Genomic DNA, 17,933 nt, shown 5'->3' with positions numbered 1-17,933 from the left:
GCATGAGGCTTACTACTGGCGCTACTACAGTCTATGGTAATTGGTGCTCAATTGAGCACATACTTCCTTTAACTATATTGTTTTAATATTTCCATTCGAAGAAAAGAGGAAAATGCTATAGATTATACTTAATATACTTATCCCCCATTTTCTATTTAACGAGCCAAGAATTCAATATGAAACAATTAAATCTTAAACTCGGACCATATTTTCTTTACGAGGCCCAGACTCCACTTTATTCTTCATAAATTAAACCAACAAACGACATTGCGGTGCGCCTCCACCGCAGAGGGAAAATTAACAACATAGGAGTGTTATTCGACTTGTTTAAAAGTAGCGGTGACATAACGACCACTTTTGTGAAAAAAGACGCGAATTCTTAAGACCTCATTTAGACGATGCGAGAACGCGCTTGCGACTGTAATTACATTGCGGGTTTTGATCCGTCGCTTAATGGTAACAATGGTCGTCGCTTAGTGGTAAAATGAACAGTAATGCAGCTGTCGTTGGAAATGGACTGTCACCTTAATGGTAACATTCCATTTCTAACCGCAGCTGCACTACCGGTACTGAACGCGTCACTGTCATTGTCAATTTCCATAGTAAAATGAACTAGTGCAGCTGTCGTTGGAAATGGACTGTCACCTTTAATTGGATGTAAGTGACGTAACCAATGTAACTAAAATCGCATGCAAGTTCGCGCGCCATCTAAATCAGCCCTAAGTTTGGTTTTTCGAAAAACATTGAAAACTATAGTAAGTAAGTAAGGTGTATTCGGGTAATACCGAATGTCGGATAATTCCGAAATTCAGATGAAAATCACCCTTAATTCCATCATAATAAAAGTCTCTTTTCGGAATTATCTGACAGTTTTAGACATTCGGAATTACCCGAGTAAACCTTAGTCATATTGCCGATTCATTATCATCTCAGCTATAAGACGTCCACTGCTGAACATAGGCCTCCCTCTTACATTGCCTCCCTTGCCGATTAGTGCCGCAAAATTTTCCCGATTAAGAGTCCTTACTCCTACAGACGAGCGTATTTTGCAAAATGCTTCCTTTTTCATTCAAGATTACGACGTAACTATTAGTATTTATTCAAAAACTGATAACGTACTTAAATAATCATTTCTTAAACTAGGGGCTGCAAACGTTCTAATTTTCATTTTCTCTTTTTGAACCTAAAATAAATGAGTTCTCTTAGAAGTCTTTTTCAAAATTTGCAGTGAGAAGGGTCGTTTCGGCTCTCAATTTTGCAGTAAACAAGAATCATTTGGTATATGAATGATTACAATTCAACTCATCATATGTTGTACGAGGGGCTTACATGCTTGAAAATCGAACTTTCATTTAAAAAACATGATAAAATACCTTCCGAGTTTTCTTCATTTTTTTGGTGAAAACAGGGTTACATTACATTTTTTTATCGCTAATTGGACTTATATTTTGCCACAAAAAAAATCTTTTAACAAACTGTAACTTTATGTTCACTCATTAAAAAAAAATCATAACTATAGGACCTACCTTGCCGTAAATATATATTTTTTTAAAAGACCTATAAATCACGCTGCAGCGACGCCGCGCGCTCATTCTCCGCCGAGCGCGCTTAGGGAACGGACCTGCGCTCGATCGTCAGGCGCTCATTGCTTCGTAAACATTGAGCGAGTTCCGAGAACTGTTGTATACTATGATTAGAAAATCTTGATCCAAGGGAGAGTACATTTTTCACACCATATTAAATTTTAACAACCGACTCTCGCTTATGTGACAGATTTTCAGTGTTACTTGAATTCTGGTTAGGGTTTGCATTTTAATTATACCCGGTCGACCTGGATGATGTCCAGGACGTCCAGGTTCTCTTGATGGAGTCAGGAATTGGCCACCGAACTCCTAATCTACTCATCTTAACTCCATCGTGTTTGGGCTCCATGGATTTGCCTTGACGAACACCACGGATCTAGATGAGGTCCAGGTTCTCATGATGGACTCAGGAGTTGGTCACCAGAACTCCTAATCTACTTATTATCACTCCATCGTGTTTGGGTTCATTAGATTTGCCCTGACGAGCATCATCTATCTAGATGAGGTCCAGGGTCATGAGACCCTTCTGGTGACCAACTCCTGACTCCATGATGAGATGGTCACCAGAAGTCCTAATCTACTCATCATAAGTCCATCGTGTTTGGGCTCAATAGATTTGCCCCGACGAGCACCATTGATCTAGATGAAGTCCAGGTTCTCATGATGGAGTCAGGAGTTGGTCACCAGAAATCCTCATCTACTCATTATAACTCCATGGTGTTTGGGCTCATTAGATTTGCCCTGACGAGCACCATCTATCTAGATGATGTCCAGAGTCACGAGCCCCTTCTGGTGACCAACTTCTGACTCCATTAATGAGATGGAGTTAGGAGTTGGTCGCCAGAAGTCCTAATCTACTCATCATAACTCCATCGTGTTTGGGATCAATAGATTTGCCCCGACAAGCACCATCGATCTAGATGAAGCCCAGGTTCTCATGATGGAGCCAGGAGTTGGTCACCAGAACTCCGAATCTACTCATCATAACTCCATCGTATTTGGGCTCAATAGATTTGCCTTGACGAGCACTATCGATCTAGATGCGGTTGATAGATTATTAATATTATTTTATTTTATATACTTACAAATAAAGCTTCATTTGCTTCCTCCCTTTTCACATCCTTAAGGGATAATTTTTGAGATTAAAAGTTTGCTATGTTATATTCCCTGGGACTCTAAACTATCTCTGTACCTACCAAATATGAACTAAATTGAATATTTTAAACTTTCGCGTTTTGAACACATATTAACTCACATACCCGCGTTAGACCCGTCTATAATGTGGGTTTAACTAAATTGGCTCAGCAGTTTAAGTGTGAAGAGGAATTAAAAAAAGTATTTTTTTTCCTCATATTTTATGTGTTTTTACTTCGGAATGGTGTCATTATGATGACACCTGATGATGATGATGATGATGACAATGAATTCGGCACCCCCGATTTATACGAAAATGATACTAAACTTGGCCTAGTGGCTTAAATGATACAGATATCAAGATCAAGTTGTGAGCCCCGCCCCCTAAAAATTTACATCAAAAATCTGGGTGGCTCCACTTCTTGAATCCATCCTTGGATCCTAAGGACCAATCCTGCCAAAGGAAATCTCTTGTTCATGCAACGCCGTATGTTAGGCCCAGCACCATCCGCTATTACTTCTGTTTTAGACATAGAATCGAACTTCAGAGAGTTGTTACATTGTTAGTACTCTCAAATTTATTGTTTTTATACAGGGTGGCCAAAAAATAAGTGCTTTTCCGTTGCTAGCAAGAAAATGGTTGCTAAAAAATGTACCCTCCCATAGAAAATGGACTAGCCAAAATCTATGAAACAGTAATTTTTTTTTGCGATTTCAGTGTAGGTCCCATACTAAAAGTTGCTCAGTATAATCACTAAAGCTCCCTGGCAACGGGAATGCCCTTATATTTGGGTACCCTGTATATGCATACAGGTATATATTAGGGTGTTGCTTATTTCGTCGAAATTGAAATTTTCTATGTCTCACCCCCTTAAATTGTTCTCTTTCACTAAAAAACAATTAGAATTTTTTATTTCGTTTTAGGGGTCGCTACCGAATTTAGAAAATTTGAATCCTTCATACATTATGATTTTTTTTAATTTTTAGTTTTTAATTAGTGAGACAGTGAGTCAAAGTATATGGAAGCTATTTACATGTAATTCAATACTAGGTATAGTCAATATATTTTAATTTTTATTCCTATTTTAGGAGTGCGCACTGCTGAATGAATATTTAGAACGCCTAAAACACGCTAAAAGCTTTAAAGCATAAGCAAAACGCATAAGCTTTAAAAAAAATAGTGGTATTATTTTATGTTAAACTGCACATTAATACACCCTGATCCTGACCCGTTGATTCATATAAAAAAAAACAAGAAAAAAGACTAAAAAAAATAATCTTGTATGGAGGGTGCAAATTTTCAAAATTCGGTAGCGACCCCTAAAACATAATTGAAAATTCTGAAAAAAATACACATTTGTTTTTTTAGTGAAAGAGAACAATTTAAGGGGTTGAGACATAGAAAATTTCAATTTCGACGAAATAAGCAACACCGTATGTATATATACTATAATTTAGTATAATATTATCTTTCAAACATTTAATTATTCAACTTCCTTGGTGAACTGACTTTAATAGTTCCTTGACTTCATGGATGAACTTGTCGCAATAATTCCATGACATAGGTAAACAATCATTATTATTTATTCGTCGTTGGTTATATATTTTCTCAACACATACACTCTATTCACTACTATCATGCTTATAAAAGAGTGCCAATATAACGTTAAAATAAATTTACTTGCAAATTAAATTGAAAAGTATCAATATTATTCTCGTCTGCGTTGAAACGCGCATAGCTTTGCCGGCGCTCGCGTATCAAGCGCCAGCGCCATCTATCGAGTGTTATTTCGCAAAATCGGCGAACGCTCTAAGGAATAAGGGCTCTTAAGTGATTCTACAGCAGAGGTGGAAAATGTCACGAGTTATCAAAAATCGAAGTTAAATACCGCGTCAGGCCTTAGGTTAATGCCGAGTCAATTTATTCTTAACGTTAGCTAATTTGCATGTAAAAAGCCAATGATAAGGTTGCCACAAGGATCAATATGCTATAAACAAGCGATACTATCGTCGTTATGTGGCTTAACTGAAAATCACAATGTGATTTGCTGTTTTCGCTTTTTCGCTACGAGTACAAATTACTAAAATTATATATTATTGAACGCTTTGAGATATGTATTTTTTTCTCATCTGTCACAATCTCGCTGTAGGGAATATAATCATACACACTCGCTGAATATGAAGGCATTGTAAAGGCGCGTGGAAATGACAGCTCCCACACGACGCAAAATAGAAGATGTGTGAGAAAGTCCTTATTAGTCAAGGGAAAGGGTCCCATTGGTACCCTTTATTACGTGTTTACTCCCCTAAAAATCGAAGTGAAAGTCAAAGTCAAATAGACATATGTATTCTTTATTCAAATAAGCCTCTAGCAACAAGCACTTTTAAATGGTCAAGTTTTACAAATATCTTCGTAATCTGAATATCACAGCAATTTATTGATGCACTTTATTATTGTTCTAAAAAAAAAAAATTTTTAGAAAATAATATTACAAAAGGATCTTGTCACCAAAATAATATAAAAAATACTCTGAAAACTTTCTAGAATAAAATTAAATGTCAAAAAGTGACATCTTCTCACAAAAATATGCACTGACTAAACCTATGTACGGATTCACAATTTGCATATCCATTTTGTACTGCATTGTTGCTTTTAGGGTTCCGTACCTCAAAAGGAAAAAACGGAACCCTTATAGGATCACTCGTGCGCCTGTCTGCGTCTGTCACAGCTTATTTTCTCGGAAACTACTGGACCAATTAAGTTGACATTTAGTACACATATGTAAATAAGTGACCCAACGATGGACATGTTTTTTTTATAATTTTAAAATACATAGTTACTTAGGTTCGAAGTTATTTAAGAAAATAGCCAAAAAATGACCATCCCCACCCTTTATCTTCCAAACTACTGGGTCTAAAATTATGAAAAAAATACACAAAATAGTTCTTTACATACAGATGACAGGAAAACTTATTAGAAATGTGCAGTCAAGCGTGAGTCGGACTTATGTACGGAACCCTAAAAACACGAGTCTGACTCACACTTAGCCGGTTTTTTTATTTTTATTTATTTATTTATACAAGGAATTCCAACAGCTATGAATGATATTTACATTAAACATTTTAGATAGCATTACAGAGCCAATTATAGGAACTCGCAAATAGAAACTGAATACTCGTATGATACGTATTTTAGCTTTTATAATTGATTTTAAAAAGGTACATTTCCATTTTACCCACAGTTCTGACAGTTCACCTCGTAATACGTACGATTATCTGGTGACATATGGAATAGCTGTCCTAATGACAATAAACAGGTACCTACCTGCACAAGTTCTTCCCTTACATTATTATTTCCCCTCCGATTATTGGTTTATCCATTCGTCGTTCGGTATACGGTACAAACGGGACAGTGAAGGAAGATCTGAAACGTCAGATAAGGAAACCTGTTCTTAGCTCAAAAGTTACGCGGCCGATTTTAGAATGATAAAAACTGCATTTATTTACAGGTTTTTGAAAAAACCTCGGAAATAGGTACAAAGAATTGGAATTCGTTTTTTTGCGGAAATTAAACGTGTTGGCTGTAAGGAACGATTGTTTATCTGTATGTACTTATCTACAGGAACATGCTGTATTTTGTAATTTTATTTGTGAAAAGGTATACATCTCCCCGTACCAATACATTACCTACAATCATTTTATGTAGCGCCAGTTCTACAACCTAGTTCATGTTGTATAACACTTTCGTCACTATTTGTGTATTTGGAGTTGGACATTAAATATTTTTTTCGTGACTCAGTCAAATTATAAGTCTGCACGTTTATTCAAATAATTGTTTATTTCTTCTTTGAAAATTTTGATGCCAGTCGCACGACTTGTGGCCGTGGTCGCGGATGAAAGTTGATTTATACAAACGCTAGTCCCATGTGCTTGACATGCAAGTTGATGTACACTACTCTCGGAACCTAACACTGACAACTATATATAATAGTTCGTTTTTTTTAGCATTAGAAAGAACTTGAAAGAAGCTAAGCGATCTTGACATGTCTTTATATTGAAAAACGCTTTTTAAAAATCAGTAACTATTACTTATGAAAGCAGAAGAATACAAATGATCGTATTAGATTCATAATTGTTACATATTTGCCGTGACTTATTTTTAAAACGTGTTTTTCAATTCATACACGTCAAGATTGTTTTACGTTTTATCTAATGCTAAAAAAAGCTAACTATATAGCTATAAAACCCGACGAGAAATCTTTCTTGTCGCGGTTCGTTTAAAGTTGCGTGTGGCCGAACGAAACATTAGCGACTTTAAACTTTAGGTTACTGCCGTTATTAGAAAGTTCCTTTTTTATCACATAAACGTTGAAAAGAATTGATGATGAGTGACGTCCATGGACGAGAATTTTCAGTCAATTCAAAATCCCGGTGTTTATTACGACGACTATCCGAGAATTTAAAAAAAAAACCGGACAAGTGCGAGGCGCACTCGCCCACCGAGTGTTCCGTACTTTTTAGTACCTATTTGTTATAGCTGTCAAATCATCTGTGTTAATTTCAACTGTCTATCACGGTTCACGAGGTACAGCCTGGTGACAGACAGACCGACGGACAGTGGAGTCTAAGTAATAGGGTCCCGTTTTTACTCTTTGGGGACGCAACCCTAAAAATATCTTGTGGTACTTTCGCCTTCCGGGCCCCGGTGTCTGCGTATGTCGCGCGGTGAGGGTCCTAATTACTTTCACGCACGTTTGCGGAAAAGTGGTTCTTTCTGTATACATATGTGAATCCTTATAAAGAAGCGCTTTTAAATCACGAGCATTGTGAAAGTATATTATTATGTTTACTTTGAGTTTTCGAGCTTACAATATGTGTTTGTTATTTGTTTGGCAGAACACAGTACAGCCACAGCACACCTGTGGGGCCAGGGCGGCGGTGGACGCCGCGGTTGGAGTCGCAAGCGCACTTCAGCGCCACAAATGAGTAATCCACATGGTTCGACGCCGCGCGTGGCGCTGGTGCTGCGCTCACGGCGAAGCTGGCCTGTTGCGCCCCAATCTTATCGCAGGTACGTAATATTTAGTACTTCATACTTTTCTTACATAACTGTACTTACCTCAGGAGCTTTGCGTTAATTATACGCCCCATGACCTTAAGACGCTCCATAAGAAGGGAGGAAAATTACCTAGCGATAGGCCTGTAGTTGAATGGGTCCGATCTGTCGCCGTTTTCAGTAGAGATGCCTCGAATATTCGGCAACTATTCGGTATTCGGCCTATTCGGCCACTTTGCCGAATATTCGGTATTCGGCTGAATGTTGCCTACTATTCGGCCTAGTACCGAATATGTATCTGTTACGCCTACATAAAAAGATAATTTCACAAAAAATAACCAAAAACTAGGTATATTTAATATATAAAATGTATTCTTGGAAAGTGGTTTAATAAGAAGGCAAGTTTTTGAACAATTGTTGATTCCAAAATATTATATTTTTAACATGGGTCTGATTTGATTGACTCTAACTACATTAATTAATTCTGTTCAACATAAACATATATCTTAGCAAACGTTGTGCTTTCTTGGCGAACAGTTTTCGTAATAATTGTGACTCAAAATGTTCGCATGTCATGCCGAATATTCGGTCGCCGAATATTCGGTATTCGGCCGAGAGACGGGACCGAATATTCGGTATTCGGCCAAATTCATTATTCGAGGCATCTCTAGTTTTCAGCAACAGCGTCGTCCACAGAGATGGAACATGCCGTTTGTTTATCTATGTAAAATATGTACATCTATCTATAACATCATCACAAAAGAAGACTCGCGTAATCAACTTAAGCTCCCTTTCAGTTACTTTCGTTAAATGATCTGACATTTCTACCTTATATGTCTCTAATCAAATCAAATCCCAGAATAATAACAATAGATCGTGTTCGAAATTCTGAAAATCCATTATGAAATAGCTATATTGTTAGAAATAATAATGGTTCGGCCGAATAAAGACTTTTGTCGTATTTAATCATTTATTATATCCAGACATAGATTTATTAGATATATATTAATCATCAGACAGAATATCTGATCATCTCATCAATTTCAGAACAAGACAAATCAAATGTCTAAATCGAAAAACTTAAAGTAAGCAATTAGACGACGTTCATTAAGACTGAGACTTGTGAGTTGATGAGTCTAGAATACCTAGGTTGCAAAAAGAGTTTAAACATTAGAAGATTTTTTTGATGTTTAAAAAGTCTTCACCAGATGATAACGAAGACGGGTCTATTTAATTAACACCTTCGCTGTGGCAATTAGTAGCTCGAAACTAAGCATACTTTTAATGGGATCTTTCGACTCCAAACCGCAGAAAATTTGTTAAATTATTAAATTAAAATAAATTGCTTACTCCGCTAGGGTTATAAATTTTATAGACTACGCGTCTAAAAATACAATAGGTAACTGAAGCCTTAAAGGGCTTAGAGGATATAACCAATGGAGACGCCATGTCTAAAATTTTCGGTACAAAATAGTCTGCCGTTTTTTGCGGGGGAGGGGTACATCAAATGTATAGGTACATCATGTCAGATAAACGTCAGTCCATACATATGGTTGACATGTGGTTGACCATTGGCCGCCTATTTTCGACAGAGGGGAACGCCTGTTAATGGCGGCTCCATTGTTAATTACTCCGAGTTAAAGGGCCCTAACCTGCCATAACTAAATTGGATGCAGTATATGAAATTCAAAACTGTAAAATTTAGTTACATGTGTTGGTAGTAAGTACATATTTTCTACGGACTGTACGAGAAGAAGTCACTTACATTCATAAATTTTCTTACACAGGACCTACCTTGTAACCCGTTTTCGTATTGTTCGACGCGTACTTTTTACCACGCCTGCTATAGTACCTGGTATAGGTATCTACTGTTGGAACAAAAACAAAAATTCATAAAAGTCAAATAGATCCAATATTGACACTGACAATTGATTTGTTTGATCTGAGATTATTTTCTCAAAGCAGCTTTTCAAATCGGCCATCAAATATATTTCGTATTTAAATCAATGTCACGATATCAAATGTGTATTGCTTATATGTTTTTAAATCAATGTTTTAGGGATCCTCACAATGCTTTTTTCAGCAAATTTCAAGGTGGTTAATCACAGCCATCAGTCCCTTTTACATTTTCAAATAAAAGGAAATATATTTCTCTCTAAAACCTTCAACATTTTAATATTAAAAATATTTCAATGTCGCAATTTGGAGCCACACTTGAATTATTTGTTAGGCGTGTGACTTTAGTGATTTATTCAATGTTCGACAACGTTCCTTTTTTTTTAATATTCATGACATAGGATCAAACTAATTTTACAGTCACGTATTTTTAGTCTCTCGCGCGACCTGTTTCGGAAAGCCTTATTATCAGCTAATTTATATATTTCCCTTTCTTGAAAATATCAACAATCAATAGCTCAATAATTTTAATGTTACATAGCAAATCTCTCAGTTATTATAAGAAGGGCCAAATTTTTTAAATTAGTGCGCATCAGGCCATCACCGGTATTTCAACCGAAGTTTGTGAAATGTCCAATATCCTTGAAACTCCGACGAACGACTTACTCGTATTGTTTTCATTAATAATATACGAGGGATCAGTACGTACAAGTAGGTATCTAAGAAAGTTATACTTACAGGGTGTCCCAAGACTATGGGACATCAAGGGAAAGTACCTTAAATATCGTAGATAGGGTATTTTGCTGAAAGAAGACACTATTTTAATTTAAAAAACAATTTAAACGGCATTCATAGATTTTTAAATAATCACACGGTTGAACCGGGAATCGAACTCGCTACACGAGAAAAAAAATTACCTTGAAGCTTTATCATACCGATCGAAAGGCTTCATCATAAGGATTATTTTTTGCTAAATAACATAGAGTCAGAAATGAAAGGAACACCATGAATATTAACGTTTGATGTGAAATTTAGCGAAATAATCAAAGGAGTGCGACAATGCATTCAACAGAATGGGACTCATTTTGAGCATTTGATAAATTAAATTGATTAATTTTAAATGAAAAATGTTAAAATTCATGGTCTTCCTTTTATTTTTGACACTGTTTAACTATGTTATTTTGCAAAAAATAATTCTTATTATGAAGCTTTTCGATAGGTATGATAATTTGATAAAGCTACAGAGTTTTTTTTTTCTCGTGTAGCGGGTTCGATTCCCGGTTCAACCATGTAATTATTTAAAAATCTATGAATGTAGTTTAAATTGTTTTTTAAATTAATATAATGTCTTCTTTCAGTAATATAATATATCCTAACTACGATTTTTAAGGTACTTTCCCTTGATGTCCCATAGTTTTGGGACGCCCTGTATATTAGTAGCAGAAACCGGACAGTTACGTGCCTCTATGCGATGCGACACAATACCTGTCCAAGTTTGAAGTAGCTCCCCTAACTTAGGAAGCATTTGGAAGTTTTAGCCAAGTGACAGGGAGACGAATGTGGTTTAAGATGGGTTTAATTCTCATTCCCTCCGGTTTGATGGATCGTACTTTTACATTTCTGTTGTACTTTCTAAAGTAAATACGGCCGGGTTTTGTTGGTTTGATTGGTATTTAAGGAAAGTGCTTTCTGTTTGACGCCGGTACATATTACAGAACCTTTATACAGTTTTACAATTAAATTAATTTTCTTCTTCTTTTTCTTAACTTTCTCGCGTCACCTCAATGTTTGAAATTGTTAAGGGAAAAAAATCAGTAATTCGCTCCTCGGGCGAGAGTGGCGAGACTCCTTACTTAGCACTCGACTCCTGTGGACCAGCCTCCCGGTCTACCGAGACTAACATTTCGCTCGTACTTACACGTACCTAGATGTATTGGCGCGGGCGAGGCGATAACTAAATAATTATTTTATTGTTATTATTGAGATTAGCCTGATAATAGTTTTAAACTCTGCACAGTCAAAGTGCAAAAGCAGAAGTGAAATTCATCACTGTCACAGTTGACTAGTCGAGACAGCACATAATTAACATGACATGGCAGGGAATTGTGACATGCTGTCTGATGGTGTTTCAATTAGGTACCTTATTGTAACTGACAGTAGGCTAGAAACTGTTATCTTGTCATTACTCTATTTACTATTTGATTCATGAATCAAATATGTTCGTAATGTAATAAACATGATCAAACGTGCTAAGTACTTGTCAATACCTAACTAGGTTTCAATCAAACTTATTAACGATTAGAACCCCTGAAATTTAATTACCTTGTTTACTTTCTTATTTCTTCAAGGCAGTCTATCAAATATCTTACATACTCCCACATATTTAATCGAAACGTGTATTCACATCGACACTTTACATTCCAAAACAGTTCCAAAATTGGCTTTTCAATTAAATCACTGTAAACGTACGTATTTGCACGGAACGGCACGGATCAATGGATATCGGAAACGAATCATGCTGGCTTTACCCTATTGTTTAACCCGATTTTTCATGACCCTTATTGCGGAGCTTAATTTTATGTGCATAAAAATAAACCAATAATCTAGTCGTTTTTTCAAGGGTCACGCTTTTGGTACGAGTATTGGGGGTAAAGGTAACCACGGACCGTCGAATTTATCGCTTTGAGCAAACACAGCACAACTATTTATAATGATATCTTTGTTTATATGGATATCTTTTTGGAATATATTTTAAGAATGGTATGAATATTACAACGATTGGTCGTACACGAGCAGAAAACAATCTATCTTCTACCTGGTGTTACGAATGACACAATAGTCTAATTTAGTTCTCCATAAGAAAGCTTTAGACCAATGTCATATTTTTATTAAATATGTAAAAAAAAAACACGCTGTAGAGGATTATCTCAATGCTCAGAGCTAAAAATCGGTCAAATTCACTCATTTCCGTCAACTCTTCAACTAAATTATTCACGTGAGTCGGAAACGATAAAACACGCTGGCAATATTCTATGTTATGTTACAGTACTTACTTACCTGCTACCTATTGCTCCATTGACACCATAATATGTTACATAATGTTGTGACTGCCGATGCCGTCCGAACTTGGGAAGTATAAATAATTTTTATGCATGTTTAAATGTATAAGATAAGATATATGTTTAGTAGTGTGACTAATAAAATAACAAATAATAAAAAACACAAATCAAACCAATTTGATTTGTTCCCAAAGTTGTATTGCCTAATTTAATCAAACTGAATTATTCATAGTTCGTATTGACGGACCATCCAAACTTCCACAAAAAAGGAATTTCTTTTTTAACCTGATAATAACTTTAATGTTTAAGGCTCGATAACTTCTTAATGATGTAGGTACATAGGTTATCCATTACATTTTCACCTGTAGCTTGTTTGTTACTGCACACCGTGATATGGGGACCTTGCACTTTGAGACTATGCGCTGAAACTTGGCACAGTTGATTGTTAGCTGGTCTTGAGCAGATACAGACCGGTAGACATCGAGAACCACGTCTCATTTAGTGGGGGGGAGGGGGGGAAGTTCGACGCCGCCGCGCTTCACTTGGAGCAACATGTCTCTAAAACTATACCTATTAGGGCATGTGATATATAATTTTCGGATAAATTAAGGATGAGAAATCTAGTTTTGGAACTAGAACAATGCACTTTCTAACAAAAAAAAAGCGTAAAGTAGAAAAGACTAAAAAACGTATTTGTGATTTTTTCATAATTACCAATTTTTTTTTAAAGTGTAGCAGGAATCTGAAAACAATAAATACAGTTGTAAAGCCACACTTATTACGTTTAAGAAAATATATAGTTTATTATACAAAACTTTTGATAAATGGGAGATAAAAAATAATATTAAGCGTGGGTCAGAGTGATCTCAATACAAAATACTATGAATGTGGGAAAGTTACTTATAATTTGTTCTACAATCGTTTATTTTTTTTAGTTTTTCGTAAATAACTCGTAAACTGTAGCCCACAGCAAAAAATAATCTTTTACGTAAATAATCTGTTTCAGATTTCTTATAAAGTAAGTGCTACTTTTTTTCGCTAAGATCAATATTTAAAAAAAATATTGAAAGGAGAAAATAAATACTAAGGTCTCCTTTTTTAGTCATTCGTAAATAACTCGTAAAGGATAGCCAATAGCAAAAAATATACATGAATAATTAGCATAAAATTTCCTACAAAAAAGGTTATTCAAACTTTTTGGCTAGGATCAATATTTAAAAAGGGGACCTTAGAATTTATTTTCTCTCTTTAATATCGTTTTTAATATTGATCCTAGCCAAAAAGTTTTAATAACCTTTTATCTAGGAAATTTTATGCTAATTATTCATCTACTAAAAATTTTTTGCTATTAGCCATCGTTTACGAGTTATTTACGAATGACTAAAAAAGGGGACCTAAGTATTTATTTTCTCCCTTCAATATTTTTTTAAATATTGATTGTAGCGAAAAACAGTAGCACTTATCTTATAAAAAATCTGAAACAGATTATTTACGTAAAAGGTTATTTTTTGCTGTGGGCTACCGTTTACGAGTTATTTACGAAAAACTAAAAAAAATAAACGATTGTAGAACAAATTTTAAGTAACTTTCCCACATTCATAGTATTTTGTATTGAGATCACTCTGACCCACGCTAATTATTATTTTTTATCTCCCATTTATCAACAGTTTTGTATAATAAACTATATATTTTCTTAAACGTAATAAGTGTAGCTTTACAACTGTATTTTTTGTTTTCAGATTCCTGCTACACTTTTAAAAAAAAATTGGTAAATATGAAAAAATCACAAATACGTTTTTTAGCCTTTTTAATACAGTAAAATTATACATTTTGCGTTTGCGTCAAATCCGGTAGTTCTGATTTTTTGCAGGCTTGTTTATGATGTTGGCCCAATGAATAATCCAAGTTTGTGACCTCGAGCGCCGAACGCAACTTTGTCAAAAATCGAATAAACCGCAATTTTTTTTAGATTTGGGCGATTATAACCCTAAAGTACTCGTTTTTGATAGTAACTTCCCAGGGCGCTTTTAAAGTAGACTAAATTTGCTACAATAAGACACTGGAATTGTCTCTGTACATCTAATATTTTCCGAGATAAAGCCTTTCAAAATTTTATAATTTTACATCAGTTCTTAGCTATAATATAAGGGTTAGGTAGGTAATTTATATGGAATTCATCACCGGCACGTTCTACAAAATATTTATTTTCCATAAAAAAATGTATGAGTGGCTATTCTGAAAAAATATTAAAAAGTATAAAAATTTTAATATAAAATTTTTAAAGGCTTTATCTCGGAAAATATTAGATGTACAGAGACAATTCTAGTGTCTTATTGTAGCAAATTTAGTCTACTTTAAAAACGCCCTAGGAAGTTACTACCAAAAACTAGTAGGTACTTTAGGGTTATAATCGCCCAAATCTAAAAAAAATTGCGGTTTATTCGATTTTTGACAAAGTTGCGTTCGGCGCTCGAAGTCACAAACTTGGATTATTCATTGGGCCAACATCATAAACAAGTCTGCAAAAAATCAGAACTACCGGATTTGACGCAAAAGGGCCAGGTTACAAAATTCGACAAATTTACTGGATTATTTCTACTTTACGCTTTATTTTGTTATAAAGTGCATTGTTTTAGTTCCAAAACTAGATTTCTTATCCTTAATTTATCCGAAAATGATATATCACATGCCCTAATAGGTATAGTTTTAGAGAAATGTTGCTCCAAGTGAAGCGCGGCGGCGTCGAACTTCCCCTCCTCCCCCCACTAAATGAGACGTGGCTCTCGACGGCTCCCGGTCTGTATCTGCTCAAGACCAGCTAACAATCAACTGTGCCAAGTTTCAGCGCATAGTCTCAAAATGCAAGGTGTCGTGCAGTAACAAACTAGCTACTGTAAAAGTATAACTAAACATACACAGAAAGGGTAGTATTATTTTGTTCACTCACTAACTAAATTCATATTATTATATTATTTCAAACAGTAGTACCTACATTATTTTAGAGATTCTACATCAAACTTTAGTTACCCATTTCAATTGTTTTATACGAATGGATATGACGAATAAAATAATATAATATCATTTGAACTCATTAGAGAACTCCTAAATGAAAATAAAAATTAATTCAAATAACATTTTAGCCTTAAGGCTATGTTAGTAACCCATAATATGTTTACTTAGACCTAATAATGACAACTTCTATCCAGTAGTTAGGAGACACTCCTCTTTCGGGCAAACTCGGCTCCATTTGGCCATATTGGGCTCAGCATTGCTCTAAGCAATTATTAGGGTTCACTTGACGTCCTTTTGTGTGGACGACCACAGATAAGATAAAGACTTGAATTTTGACAACCCTAAATAACCGAAAGGGATAGTGCCATACATTAGAAAGGGATAGCATAATTCGACCCTGAATCGCTGTCAAACTTCGTTAACCAAATGCACTGGCACAGAATAAATAATAGTACTACCGTACAGAAAGGACACTTCCTACAAAACCGAAGTTTGTCAGCGATTCAGGGTCGAATTATGCTATCCCTTTCTAATGTATGGCACTATCCCTTTCGGTTATTTAGGGTTGTCAAAATTCAAGTCTTTATCTTATACGAGCTTAGACGAGCGCCTCTACGGCCTTCATTAGGTACTGACCTAATGAAGGCCGTAGAGGCGCTCGTCTAAGGGTAACATTCGATTTCTGACCCCAGCTGCTCTACTAGTACGAACGCGTCGGTGTTATTATCAATTTCTAAGTAAAATGAATGGTAGTGCTGCTGTCGTTGGAAATGGACTCTCACCTTAACGCACTGTAATTGCTAAGTGGCTGCCACACACACTTCGAATACAGCCTCCCCCATTGGAGGGCTTCGTCACTTTTCTTTAGTTCTTTTTCTATTTCAGTTTATAAATTATAAAATAGGCAATATTCTATAAACAAAGAAAAGCGATAAAATTCAAGTGAATATTTATAAGTCCAGCCCTTTCCCATGTCTATTTGACAGTTTGGATCAAGAGCGATCCGAAAACAAACGTACGTACGTTACGTATAGACAGTTTGTGGTACCTTAGTGAATACGTTACCTCCATATCTATTGTTTAATTGTACTGGACAGAAAACATGAATTTGCTTGAATATAAGCCGTAGAAACCTAATTTCCATAACTTAATACATAGGCTTTTTAGGTTCCATGTAGATAATACCTAATATGAGAACGAAGTGGCTTTGAAAGAATGTTTTGAAAGAATTTTTGCGTTTACAATAGACTGTTTCGAATTATCTCGTTAATCAATCGCAAGTGGTCGGCATTAGGCCGCATTACGGAAAATTAAACAGTAAAAGCATCGATGAGACATGGGCCGAGTGGCCTTGTCTACGTATTAGCAAGGCTTTCAGCCACTTTGTGCCTCGTGCCTACAGAACTTTTTGCAAAACGTGACTAATAAGTTTTGGTATTTATAATAATCCGTTATGTATGATAGTTCGGATCAATATCGAAATAAAAATCTATTTATGTGGTCAGGTTTTCGGTATGAAGATTAACGACAAACCTTAAAGCGGGATGCGCTTTCGCCATCATCATCGTCCTCGCGTTATCCCGGTATTCAGCCACGGCTCATTTGAGCCTGGGGCCCGCTCATGGTCCGCTTGGCAACGGATATGCGCTTATATATGTAATTGAAACGCAACCAACTAAATACTCTCTATTGTTTAGCAATAATAAATATAGACAATGCAATAAACGATGGTAACAGGCGGTGAATCCCTATCAGCTATTTCTACAGACAATATTTATTTATCTACGAAATATAATCGCATCATAACTGGTCACTTGATAGAGGACAAGTTGTGTGTTACGTGCTCAAATTAATAAACGAAATATAATGTGACGTTATTTAAGGACCGACCAGTATACATCATCAATTATCTTCTTGATAAGGGTCTGTACCAAGCGGCTTGCTCGGTTCAGCGCGAGATTGTCCAACTCCAACCCTTATACCGAAATTGAGACCGCAAAATACATCAGACTTTAGCTAGATGCTAGCCAATGACAGCGATTTGATCTACGTACAATTATTTTATCTTTTTATTGTTATGTAAAAAGTACGGGTTTTGAAAACCCTGTTTTTCTCTTGGGAGTTATCATATAAGTGTCAATAGCAGTAATTTAAAACGATTTTATTATTCTAAACTCCTCATTCTGCTTTAGC

General features: G+C 35.6%; 1 protein-coding gene across 6 annotated transcripts in view; it reads left to right on the top strand.

The window, feature by feature from the left end:
• LOC134665829 (3',5'-cyclic-AMP phosphodiesterase) overlaps positions 1–17,933 on the top strand; it is a 614,694-nt gene that overhangs the window by 11,352 nt on the left and 585,409 nt on the right. For all 6 annotated transcript variants that reach the window (XM_063522834.1, XM_063522831.1, XM_063522833.1 and 3 more), the window contains exon 2: positions 7,614–7,788. In XM_063522834.1, the coding sequence (XP_063378904.1) occupies positions 7,614–7,788 (175 nt within the window). The remainder of the gene's footprint in view (positions 1–7,613; positions 7,789–17,933) is intronic.

The sequence above is a fragment of the Cydia fagiglandana genome, chromosome 7, assembly GCF_963556715.1.
Source record: "Cydia fagiglandana chromosome 7, ilCydFagi1.1, whole genome shotgun sequence".
Classification (NCBI taxonomy): domain Eukaryota; kingdom Metazoa; phylum Arthropoda; class Insecta; order Lepidoptera; family Tortricidae; genus Cydia; species Cydia fagiglandana.
This window is presented reverse-complemented; position numbering and strand designations above follow the sequence as displayed.